This window comes from Meriones unguiculatus, chromosome 21 (assembly GCF_030254825.1).
Source record: "Meriones unguiculatus strain TT.TT164.6M chromosome 21, Bangor_MerUng_6.1, whole genome shotgun sequence".
NCBI classification, from domain to species: Eukaryota; Metazoa; Chordata; class Mammalia; order Rodentia; family Muridae; genus Meriones; species Meriones unguiculatus.
Window position 1 is genome coordinate 52,043,592 of NC_083368.1, and position 13,506 is coordinate 52,057,097.

Below are 13,506 nucleotides of genomic sequence, written 5' to 3' on the forward strand. Positions count from 1 at the left end.
CCAGAGCCACTCCTTCATGTTCTTTCCTGTACTCACTCACCCCCATATCTGCCTCTGTCTAGCATATGGCTTGTCTCTTTCCACCTGTTTGTTTCTTGCTGTTGTTATTGTTGTTTGCTGTATAGAGGCCATTAATATTTTAATAACCATGTTTTTTTCTTGTGAGTGTGTGTGTGTGGTGTCTGCATTTGCCTGTGCAGGCATGTATGGAAGTCAAAATGAACGTCTTTCTCAACCACTTCTCTTCTCTCTTCTTTGAGAGGCTCTTAGTGAACCCAGAGCTCAACATTTGGGCTAGCCTGACTGGCCAGTGATCCCTGGCATCCTCCTCTCACCACCTCCCAGCACAGGGGTTACAAATACACGCCCTCCCGCGCTTTTACTCGAGTGCCAGGGACCCAAAGTCAGATGCACATGCTTGTGCAGTAAATGTTGCAGCCACTGAGCCATCTCCCCACTTTTAAAATTTAGTAATGTTTTTCTTATATGTCATTTTGTGAATTTTTCACTCAGTACTTTATGTTGCAGGTGCATTTATGTAATATATGTATAACTACTCAACTTCATTTTAAGTGGATCAAATTTTCCTTGTTGAAGAACATATTAGCATTTGTGTGTACAGCTTTCTAATGCTCCTTAATTTTCCAATACTACATGGCTGCAAACTTCTTTGTAACTCAGCTCCATATGGTTATAGGAAAAAGATTTTCAATCCTAGAACAGAAAACAAGTAGCAAAATTTCTTGGTGGGAGAGCCCATTTAAATTTTATTAGCAATTTCTTTTTTCCAAAAATATTGTTATACTAATTTTTTATATTATACTATATTTATTATTTGTATAATCTGTACAGTATTATTGTTGATAAAACAATGCAAAACAATCCCAAACCCTTTCCCTATTGATGTGTCTCCAAATTGTTTCTTATTATTCTTTTAATTTTTATGGTTTTTCAATAAGGTTTCTGGTGTATATGGTAAATCACTTTATTTTTATCAAACTTGCCTTAATAAACTTGATCTTTACTTGAAAAATAAAAATTAGAATCACAGTTCCATGCTAGGCCTTCTTGTATTCCTCCCACTGGCCTACAGCCTGTGTGTTTTGTTTTCCATTTTTAGAATGGAAATGCCCAAGAGTGGGTGGCTGTGTTTTGGCTCTTGTGAGCATCTTGTTATGGTTGGTATCACAATAGAAAAAAAAAGTAACATTTAAAGGTAGATACTATGGCCAAATAAGAAAGCAGAGACTAGGGAGGGCCCAGCCTTGCTCTTTTTCTACTACTCACTCTCATGGGAACTAATAGGGACTTCACAGGAACTATCAATAGTCCCTTCAGAAGGCTCTACCATTGTAATTGCCAACTTCTAGTCTCCCCCAAAGTGTCATTACATCTTAATGTCACCACATTGGGGCTAAGCTTCCAACCTCTGAGCCCCAGAAGGTCACACTCAACCCATGTCCCAACACCTGTCTCCCATTACCTAGATAATTCTGATATGTTTTTAAAAGATTTTGATGGAAGATTGGTTAACAGGCAATAAGCAAGTGTTGGTGTTTTGCATCTCTGGTTAGATTTTAGACTACTAAATGGACAATGGAGAGAGCCAATTGGTGTAGTTGACACCTGGAGAATCTGTATCTCAGTGAGCACTTGTGTGATTTTAAATGTGGAGACAATGGCCTAAGTCAAAGTGAGAATACCTTTTGGAGATGTGATAGAAACAATATTCATAAATAATGGCATTTCTTAACAGCGTGTGTTTTAGTAGAAAGAAATGCCATAGTGTTTCTCATGCCTTGTATGCTAATTTTAAAAAAAAACAATACCAAAAGCACTGTTTTTTGTTTTTGTTTTTGTTTGTTTGTTTTGGTTTTAGTGCTGGGAATTTCTAATATCTTGTATGCTAACTTAAAAATTAAAAATAAATACCAATACAAAAGAGCACTGTCCTCTTTGAGTTTGGAAGTCAGTCTGTGTTTTAATCTTTTTTATCCCGAGTTTGTTCAACTGCAGAATGAAGATATTGACTGTTTCTAATAATTACTGTGAGGCTCGTGGTTATGAGTGGTCACGTTTGTCATGTTTACCAAGCAAGGTAAAAATTCCTATCCCAGAAGGGAAATGGAGTTTGCGGGTCAGGCACCTTCCTGCTCTCCCCATGCTCTTGCTCTATCTCTCTGATACTCCTTTCTCTATAATAGAAGCCCTCTCGTCCAATAAACTTCTTTCACCTTATAGCTCATGGAATTTCATATTATCCTGCCACATGAGAAAAATCTATTTGCTCACTGAACATAGCCATCTGCTATCTGTTTGACAAGCCCTGTATCTGAGGCTGGAGGGCACAGGTTAACAACGTGCATGAATCTCTTAAGGCATTTGCAGTCTGTGGAGGAAGGCAGAGATAACCGCCACATGGGATACACACTGCAATGGGGCCAACCTAGCTATGATGAAATGAGAACAGCCATAATGAGTCTGTCAGTTTTCAGCTCGGTTTTCAAGGAGGGCAGGAAAAAAGGGGAGGGCATTCCAGGAAGAGACTACGGCATGGGCACAGAGAGGGTCTCGGGAGTAGTTAGTGGTGCTCTAGCGACTACACCTAGTTAGAGCGAAAGATAGATATGGGCGCTTATTAGGACGAACGTCAAAGTTGAAATTTCCCATCAATGTAAAAGATGTTTGAATGGTGATCATAACTGGATCAAGCTGGTATTTTGAAATCAGTACTCTTGAGGGTTTTTTTTTTTTTTTTTTTTTTGGTTTTGTTTTGTTTTGTTTTATTTTGTTTTGGAAAAGGGATATGAAAAGATGATGTATGAAAAACAGAATTGAAGATTGTCATTTCAAGGAAACGACAGTAAGAATGGAGGATGGGAAGAAGATGGGTGGAGAGGTGAAAATTTAGATGGAAAGACAACATACTCAGTGGAAGGAGGGTGATAGAGGGGAAAGCATTTGAGAGGACACACAGGCTTGTACTTGTATCCTGACCCTCCCACTCTCTTCTCCCTTGTAGTCTATTTTGCTGTAAAATATTTCTAAAAAAAAAAAAAAAGCCAGAAGTACTGAAGAGAAAACTGAAATGCAGTCAGGATTTTACAATCCATCAACTAGTAAATGTTTCTCAGGATGCGTAGGATTGTTTCCCTAACTCTTAGCAAGTGCATCAGATAGAGGAAGTGAGGCACGCTTGGGAGAAATACACCCAACAGGATAATATACGATTGCTCAGGTTTTTCCTACAGCTTCTCTAACAGCCTAGGCTTGTTTATTTATTTACTTTTTATAGAGACAGTGTCTAGTGGAGTCCAGGCTGGCTATGACCTTGCTCTCCAGTCCTTCTACCTCCATTTCTGAAGTGCTGGGATTACAGGCATGGACTAACACACTTTGTTTATACACTGCTGTGTGTTGAACTCAGGATTTCATGGATGATAAACAAGCCCTGCACTATTTGAGCTCTGTCCTTGGCTGGTCTTCTTTTTAATCTTTTTTGGTTTTGTTTCATAGACAGTAATACTAACAAAAGCTAAAACACTGTAAAAAGTAAAAATGAAAATAAAACTGAGCAACACTGAAAAGATTAAAATTAGGAAACTGCTAGAAATAGTCATAAATAAACAAAGCTAAACAGAAAATATAAATGAAATTGTGGAGTACCGCTAGGCCAGAATTAACAGTTTTCTGCATGGGAATGTTTAGAGAATTTCTCCTTTGAAGTGAGAAAAATTCACTGTGATTATTTAATTCAAATAAATAGCTGTTGAATTAGCTGTTACTGATCAGTAACTACTAACTGGAGAAGAAAAAAGTTTATCTTTGTGTTTAGGTGAGGATTTGAAAGCATTTCTGACACTTCAGATTTATAAGACGGCGTGACATCACTTACAGAAGCAACATGGACAGCCATGCCATGGGACTGACATTCTTACCACCATGGATTCGATACAGATGCACATAGTCACTGGTTATTAATATTGCTGGCCAGACAATGGACCCAGACAAGTGTTCTTTGGAAACACGAGCAATCAGATTATGCTTTTAACCAGTTTTTCTTTTTTTAATTTAATTTAATTTATTTTATTATTAGTTACATTTTATTACCTCTGTAACCCAGCTGTATCCCACTCCCTCATTCCCTCCCAATCCCACCCTCCCTCACCTCATCTCCTCGCTGCCCCTTTCCAAGTCCACTGCTTGGGGAGGACCTCCTCCCCTTTCATCTGACCCTGTTTTATCAGGTATCTTCAGAACTGGCTGCAAAGTCCTCCTCTGTGGCCTAGCAGGACTGCTCCTCCCTTGGGGTGTGGGAAGGTCACAGCGCCTGCCATTGAGTTCCTGTCAGAAATAGTCCCTGTTCCCCTTACTATGGGAAACCAATTGGTTACTGAGTTACCACAGGCTTCAACCAAGCAGAGGTTCTAGGTTATATCCATAAATGGTCCTTGGTGGAGTGTCAGTCTCAGAAAAGACCCCTGTGCCCAGATATATTTGGTCCTTGTGGAGCTCCTATCCTTTCCACGTCATACTAACTCTCCTTCTGCCAAAGGTTTGGTTATGAGTCTTAGTATCTGTTTTGAAACGCTGCTTGGTAGACTCTTTCAGATGCCATCTGTGGTAGACTCCTGTCATACATCCAATGCACATCCCATTTGTCTTTCTAAGTGAGGATTGATCATCTTACTCCATGTCCTCTTTCTTGTTTATCTTCTTTAGGTGTATAGACTTCATTATGTTTATTATATCTTGTAGGTCTATATAAGTGAGTATATATCATGTCTGTCTTTCTCCTTCTGGGATACTTCACTCAGAATGATCTTTTCTAGATCCCACCATTTGCCTGCAAATTTCATGATTTCCTCGTTTTTAAAATGCTGAGTAGTATTCCATTGTGTAAAACTAGCACAATTTCTGTATCCATTCTTCCCTTGATGGACATCTGAGTTACTGATCAAAAGTAATAACCAACTAGTAAAAATTAACTCTGGTCTTGTATTTGCCTTATGCCCAGAAGCTTCAGGAGGAAGGCACAATCTCTTTCCTTCTAAGATACCATTCCCATGAAAACACTGAAAAACCTGGGCCCAAGTTCTCGGTCAACAAGATGGCATGGAGATACCAGCCCAGTGCCACTCTTCATAGTGAGCACTGAAAGAGAAAAGGTCAGAATGACCACGTGATATAGCTGGAACTCTATAGTTCTTTAGGACATGGCACACACCTAGTTCATGGCTTCATTTCTCAAAAGACCTCTCACCAGTGTCGGGAATCAATGCCATTTTCTACCTGAACTCTAGCAAGATGCTAATTAAAGAAATGATTAGGCTAAGCCTCCTTTGCTCTTTGAGCTGTTGGGAGCATTATCATGTAGAAGACTGCCTGAGCTGTTAATAAATGATTAACAATGCACAGGGAATAACCCTTTAAGAACACAAAACTGAGAAGAGTCTAAAACACCTGTTAACATACGAATTCTGAGTTTTGACAAAACCCAAGTCAAAACAAGTTTCTTGGCCTTTGTTGTGCTCAGTGTCTCTGGGCATGATTCCTTCAAATATAAAATGAGAATGCTGGCATGTCAGTCATCATCTGTTGGTTTGTTCGAAGATTAAATACTGTGATTTGGGCAGAACATTTGGCAGAATGCCTGGAAGAGAGGAGTGCTCTGAACAGATATCCTTTTCCCTTCCCTCTTAACCCTGCCTAAAAATTCTCTGAGGATCCCTTTGTTGATGACATGTCTTTGGCTGGAGATGGAATTGGGATAGGAGGCAAGGCCAGTCTCTAAAAGCATCAGGAACCAGCAAAAGAATGAAAATCTCAGCCAATGATCCCTGTTCATTGCTTCTGTGTCACATAGATTCACTGTGTTTTTAAAAGACAAGTTTGGCTTTCATTTTGCTTGAGTTCTTCTGTTAGCTTCTTGGTGTGTTTACAAGGGCAGGTTTCCTCACTCCAGTAACAAAAATGTTAATTGATGTGTTTCCTTGTTGATGTAAGCCTCTCCCGAACATGATCCTTTCTGTCCAACCTTCAAGTTTAGTTAGTAGTTGGTTAATGATAAAATATCTACTCAAAATTTCCCCAAAATATGAAATTCTGCTATGGAGTTAGGAAATTTTTCTTTCTCATTAACTGGATTTTAACAAATGTGTCAATTAGAATGAAACAGAAGCAGAACATATAAAAGTACGTAAGTACAACGTGATACTGGAGCCCTCACTTTGCATTCAGCGTTCTTGGGCTGATGTATAGACAAACATACTTTTACCATTGCATATTTGGGAAAGAAAGAAAAAAAAGCACTGAGTGCATTTCTTAGCAGCAAAACACTTTCCAGTTAGTGAATCATGGACTCACATTAGTGCATTAGTGCTTTTTATTTATGTATTTGTTTTCTTTCTCAGTGAGCTTATATTTATTCCCCTAATATTATGGATGGAAATTGGAGTGAGATGCATTTGTACATCAGAACATTAGCACAGATGGTGTGTAGTCATGGCCTAAAATCGACTTTAGTTTAATTTCCTGTGTTCTCCGCAATGAGTAAGGGCCTATGCCGAGAGTCAGGCAGAGCTGTTAAAATATGGCGAACATCCATGTATGAATCAAAATGTGCCCGTGAGAAGGCTTTGACATATCTGGAAATTCATAAGATTAGGGGGTTTGTAAAGAGGTTATTGTGCATAGTGGATGGAGTAGCAGGTCTGCGAATATGAAGGAGGAGCAAAATTAGAGCTCTGTCTGTGCGAATCAATTCTGTTCCCCGGTTTGTGTACCAGGGTTGCCCAGCTGCCTAGTCTCATGGGTGGGAATCAAGCGTAGGAAGATCACCCCTGCCTGAAGATAGCCCAAAGCTGGGAAGCAGGAACAGCACTCCCGGCACCTCTGCAGGTAGACAAGGCAGGACCTTGGCTGAATATACATGTTCTGTTACTGTATATGAATTTCCTTCAAAGGTTTCCAGGTCGGTGGCTGAGACTTCTGAGAGAAGCTAGACTTCCCAATGCACAGTAATTACTTTTTCTATTTTATTGATCTAATAATACTCATGAGAAAGACGCACCAGCCAGGTTCTCCCAGTAGAGTGGAGGGACCACACATGAAGGGAGGTGTGAGAATGGCAGCAGCTGTGCAGGCAACACACCACGGGAGACTTGGAGGTCTGACACGATGCACAGGGAGGTTATGTAGGCTGGTCAGGTCACGCAGCCTGCAAACGCTAAGTAGGCATCTCAAACCGCGAGCCTGTCTCCAACAACTCTTCCTCTACCGCCAAATCCCACGTGTGGCTGGCACAGAGAAGGCGCTCACTAAGAGTTTGCTCACTCGGGCTACATCACCAAAACATGGAAAATTACTGAGTTTAATATTATGGATTTAATTGATTGATTGTTTTCAAAAGCAAAGTGAAAGATATTCATAAGCACACCGAAGTAAGTATTCTAAAATCTAAAATGATCAAAGCATGGTATGATGAGTTATTACATTTTCTGATTAACCTGGCAAACAGCTTCACATTTCTGATGTCTCTATTCCAGGAGGAAATTAAATTTCTGGGAAGTTTTGTGGCCGGCTCTGAGCTACAGAGCTGACAGCTGGGTAGGTGTCTTTAGACCCTACCTATGATTGTTAAGCCCATGGCTGTCTAACCTGCATCCCTCAGGCCTCCTGTATCCCAGGACAACTACGAATACAGCACAGCACATTTGTAAATGACAACATCATCATGTCACAATGTCACAAGACTGGACAGCCCTGACAGTTCTTTATAGAGAGATATATTGTTGCCTATTCCCAGGGGACCAGATTGGTACCCAAGATGGTCCCTTCAAGCTGTTAACTTGAAGTTGTTAACTTTTCAGATCGAAAAGGTTGTATTTCTTTTGTTTTTCCCTTCATCTAGGTGACAGGTGGAGAACAATTCTCATTGATTATTACGCTTAATTATTCCAGTTAATAACGCTGAGAAGCAAAGAAGACTAGCCACTAAAGTGAAGAAAATAGGTGGAATACAATGCCTAGACAAGCTCTAAGTGTTACCGTTGGTTTAGTTTTGAACCAGAGCATTAATAGTATCGAAGGATGTGGAAGTCCAAGTTATGCGCCAGTCTGTGCTTCTGGCTTCCTTACCTTGGTGCGGACGATGAGGGGGAGCGGTAGTAAAAGCAACACACTGAGAACCACGAGGAGAAAGCGGCGATAGACCAGAGCGTAATTGAGAAGTTTCATCGTCTTGAGCGGGAGCCTTCGACAGTGCTGTCTCCACACTCAGGCAGATGTTAAATAACCAGCCTGGATTAATATTTTTCTATCTCAGCATCTTTACTTACTGCTGTACACAGACCAACATTAGTTAAAATTAAATCTCCTTTTTATTGTTTTATTGTCACAATTAAAAGAGAGATAAGCCTAAGAGTGCCTGAGTACTCGAAGAACATTTGCTTATGTGGTTTGTAAAAAGTAACACGGTTCTTTTGTTTGTTTGTTTGTTTGTTTTCTTTCTTAGTACACAGTCACTGGACTACAGCCTGCAGAGACCAGGGGAAGGTACAATGGTGAAGTCCGCTGAGCTTGTGCACGCTTAGTCCTCTCTGCCTCTTTTGACGACCCCTGGCTTCTCGTAGCTGGAGTTGTTATCATTGTTGGGCTACCTTCAGTGCTTCTCCACAGACCGCCTCCAGAGCCCTGTCGAAGAAGTATACTGAGTGTCTAAGTTGAAATAGCAGTTCCAGCAGCATGGATTTCAGAGCGGGGGAGTGGGTAAAGGAAAGCATGCTTGGTGTTGATGGTTTCCATGGGGTCTCTTGGCTCCCGTACTGAGACAGCACTCTGAAAAACTGATGGCAATTTTTCCTTTTACTTTGAAAGCAAAATACTCTGTGTCTTGTAGAGATCTTAATACCTTTTTGGGTAGGAACTAAAAGTAAACCTTACATAAACCCTCTCCTTTAAGACCTTTTATGGGTTTGAACTGATGTTATTGCCCTGATAGTAGCTACACAACTATCAGGGAAGCTCTACGGAGATAACTTGTAGGGTCATTCAAGTGGTGTGTGTGCTCGTGCCCCACATGTGCATGTATGCACAGATGAAAACTGTCAGAGCATGAAATAGAGGGTATGATAGGGGTTGTCTGGTGAGTTTTAAGTTGTGAATTAATTATCCACGAAAGCTCAGCTAAGCAAAGGTGCACTCAGGCTTAGATAATAACGAAGCGCTTCCCCGGAGCTCCTGTAATTTATACTGAATATCTCCTGACGCAGATTTCACTCTTACATAACGTACAGTTATCACTTACACCTGACTTCTCACTCCATATTAGTGCTGATTCGGCTTTACTATTCTGGCAAGGAAAAAATATTATTTCCAATAGCAATCTCTGTATTGATGTTTTCCCCTCTAAAATGATAAATTTCCAGGCAAATTACACACAGTGATTCAGGGAAACCAGAGATGTAAACAACAACAAATAAAGTTTCTGAATAAGAATGGTGCATTATATAAAAAAAAAAATTCCACAGATGAAAGAAAGGGCGATTGCCCTCTGAATATGATAGTGATATAACAGTGACTACCACAGAATGGCAGTTACAGAGAACATTAAAAACAGATTAAGGGAGCTGACTTGCTCAGTCATATTTATTTTTTCCCTACTAATATCCTGAATAGTTTAACACACGCGTTCCCTTTTTTTCTAGTTTTTGAAAGAAAACTCTTGTGTTCTCAGATTTCCTTAGGCCACCTGGTGCGACTATTTGAACTCCACTTTCTCATCTCAAAGGATATTATTTCGTGAAATGATACTGAAAAAAAAATGAAAAGTCATTTGTGTGTCATTTAACAGGAATGAAGACCTCTGCATAGTGTGGAGGAGATGGCGTGTCAGTCAGACAGAGGCTAACGTGGATGCTTGCCCACGCTCGCTCTCTGCTGGAGACAGTTTCTCCTCATAGGAAGGTTCTCAGGACCCTCACTCTGTGGCAGGAAACTACAGCTAGACCAGTCCTCTGTGGGTGTCCACACAAAAAGTTTCAGCCCATAATTCCAAATGTCCACGCTCTGCTTCACCTCAGCACACAGCCATGCTAACCCTTGGCCATGCTCCCTGGCTGTCACAGAGAGAAAGGATCTGACGAAGTAACTCCCTTTAAGCACCACAGGGTAGAAGGAAATGAATGTCACTCAGGAGTCACCAGGGAACGAAGCGTCAAGCTATCTGGAGTTTCTAGAGAACACATCTCAAGAGACTCTGCAAATTGCACCCTGTTGTTAGCCAGTTTCAAGCCAAAGACAGGTTAGTTTGCTGTGTCAAATTTTAAATGATTCTTATGCAGAGAAACCTAAACCTCTAGTGACTTATTGTAGCTGAGTTATTTTAACATATAACAGTTGTGTTGTGTATAAATTAAGTTGAAACATGAGGTAACTGTTACAACAACTGGTAAATAGTTAATTTAAAACACATTCTGTTAAAATATGAAAACAAAATTGCTAATACCATTGCCTCATACACTCTCTTTTACTCTGCACCAGGAACTTTACAATCTCTACCCCATTTCATTTTCAAAACCTAATATAATCTGGGCACATGGAGAGGCCTATAAATGCAGCTACTCAAGAGACTCAGGCAGGAGGATTGTAAGTTCAAGGTCATTCTGAGCTCCAGAGTGATCATAAGACAATTTAGTGAGACCCTGTCTCCATACAGAAAAGAATAAAGTGGGGATGGACATCGATAATAGCAGTGGCAGATCCCTTGCCTAGCCATCCATAAATACAGAAATTCAAGTCATGAACGTTAGTATTGTCATTTGCTATTATTACTTCCAGTTGTATTTTGTGGAAATTCATATTCAAAGAGGTCAGATAAAATATGCCAGGAATTAACTGACATAGTAATAACTCAAATCCATCTCTTTCTGAGTTGGAGATAGAAATGTTCTTTTCTTTTTCTTTTATCTATGCCATATGTCTAAAATATTGACAACTATTCAGCTCATTAACAAACATTGACTTGTCTGTTTTTTGTTAAGTTTAAGGATCATCTCTTTGTCATTATTCTTGGGAATTATGGATAACAAACGATATAAAAGGTTCAAGCACAGATAAATGAAGGCCCCCTTATCTATTTTAAGACAGTTCAGTTGCCCATCACCCTTGAGTTCAGAAGACAAGCAACTGGAGTAGAGTAGGAGCGAGTTTCTCTTATGCCTGTCTTCTGCTGGTTTTTTTTCCTCCTTTGTGCTTTCCTTCAATCCCACCCATGTTGTAATTTCTCCTTGTCTGCCTTGCTACACTGATAACTCCAATAGGTGCCCAGTCCCTGGTCCATTACTTCCTGAGTTTATCCCAGCACGCTTCTTAAGCTAAATACATCCACACGTCCTAGAGTGCTTAACCTAAATAGAAATTACTGTAATATTGGAAATGAGTGTTGAGAAACTTTGTGTTTAGTTATCGTTATATGTAATTCTATACACTCTAGAATTTGAGAATCATTGGCTTAATAACTGTAAAATATTCTTTAGCCCTGCAGTAGAATAACTTATATTGTTTACTGTTTTACTAATGCACAGTAAGATTGCTAGTTCTTTGAGGTGGGCATTCATTTAATTTTCATGTCTCTAGCAAAGTTGAGGGTACAAGTACATATTTGGTGGGTAGTGTCTGGTGCTTACCTGTGATTGTAATCAAATGAGGCCCGTTGGACACACTGCATATATAGTATGGTTTCATTAACAGACTGGTCAGGTTTCAAAAGATACATGGCATTTTAATGGCTTCTGAGTTTAAAAAAAATGAGTACTTACGTGTACTTGCTAAAGAAGAGAAAATGCTAAAAGTCAAAATGCTTTTCCTCTTTGTCACTCAGCATCTGCTTCAGTTACACTATTTTTATTCTTTGGACTTTTAGAGTATAAAATGCATGTCAATTTTAGTTAGCTGCAATTGAGATTTTTGGTCAAGGAATGAAAACCAGAGTCTCCTGGCTGGTCATTTGTTCCTAAGCCTCCACTAGCCCCAAAACTGAATGTCATTCCTGATAGATTTCTATTTATTTATTTCTAAAACATTTATTTTATTATTATGTGTGTGTGGGCACATATACATTATGGCACTGTACAAGGTTAGGGACTAAGCAAATGCAGGCATCAGTTCTCTCCTTGGCTGTGTGGGCCCTGAAGACTGGGCTTCAGGCACTCTGCCTGGTAGCAGGTAGCTATTTCACCAAATGGGATTCCTACTTATACACTCCAAACATCTGCAAAATGTCAAAACTTTTAGCCACTGCATGGGGGGGAGGAAGTGTTGTATGGAAGCTGACCCTCCAAACGTTTTACAAGCTGTTAGAACACGACATTTTCCCCCCGACTACCATCTAGTAGTCGTGGCATTTGCCTTGGCATCTTTTAATGTTTTCAGTTTCTTCAGGTTCATACATTAAAGCCTTAAGATGATCCAACTTCTCTTGATGAAACCAAAATATAGACAGTGTTACACGACTGATACTCACTTGTTCTAATTATTGGGAAGGCTGAAGCAGGAAAATAATGAGTTCCAGGCTAGCCTAGGACACACGGACAATATAGTGAACCCTTGACTCAAAACTAAATAAAAAATATGTTAACAAATTTCTAGGCTCACATCCCATCTCCTAAAGTGAAGGAAAAAATATTTGTCTGATGTCTACCATATAGATTGTAGATTCAAACACAAGTTTTCCAATTGCTTAAGTTGGCATCACTCATTAACCACAACTTCAATAATCATGAAGTAAATAACTGACCAAATAGATAAAGATTGAACTGTGTCCTAAGAAGCAGGGCTTAGGCTTCTATGAACCGAGAAGAGAAGCAAATTCCAAAGGAGGTGGGACTAGTCAAGTGAACCCAGAGACTCAGCACCAGGGCCACGCCCTCTACTAGCTTGAGGAAATGCTTCTTCTGGACCAGGTCTTACCTCTTTTTTATTTTGGGAAATGAGATAGAAGAGAGAAACTCAGAGGATAGATAGGGAGGAAGGGAAGAAGAGAAGGAACATTCTGGAATACTACTCATTCTAAAGGGGTAATAAACAGTATGTTAGCTCATAAGCCTAGCGATTTGGACAGTAAATAAAATTAAATGAATGTATTATTTATAGAGTGTCACTGGATTTATGATTTATAAACAAATGCAATTAATTATTACTTACATAATAGGCCCTTAGTGTTACTAGTTAATAATGCCAACAGATGAGGCTTTTTTATTTGGAAGAATCAATGTCATTCATAGAACTAGTCATACAATACAGAAGACACATTCAGTTGCTAATATGAATGTTTTATAATAGGTCATTTTTAAATGTAAGATTATATTTTAAAAGGTAAAATGACCTCCAACATAATAAATATTAAATTCTTCTATAAAATTGCTGAGAAAATAGTCACTCTTATAGTTTAATGTCTATCCTTTTATTTATTATGGACAGACATTTTATATAAAACCTGCCTATTAT

At 39.4% G+C, this 13,506-nt stretch overlaps 1 protein-coding gene across 2 annotated transcripts in view; it reads right to left on the reverse strand.

The window, feature by feature from the left end:
• Positions 1-8,288, reverse strand: part of Slc13a1 (solute carrier family 13 member 1) — a 75,117-nt gene extending 66,829 nt beyond the window's left edge. For both annotated transcript variants that reach the window (XM_021638780.2, XM_060373776.1), the window contains exon 1: positions 8,140-8,288. In XM_021638780.2, coding sequence (XP_021494455.1) covers positions 8,140-8,238 — 99 coding nt within the window. In that variant the 5' untranslated portion in view covers positions 8,239-8,288. The remainder of the gene's footprint in view (positions 1-8,139) is intronic.
• Between the last annotated feature and the right edge of the window lie 5,218 nt (positions 8,289-13,506).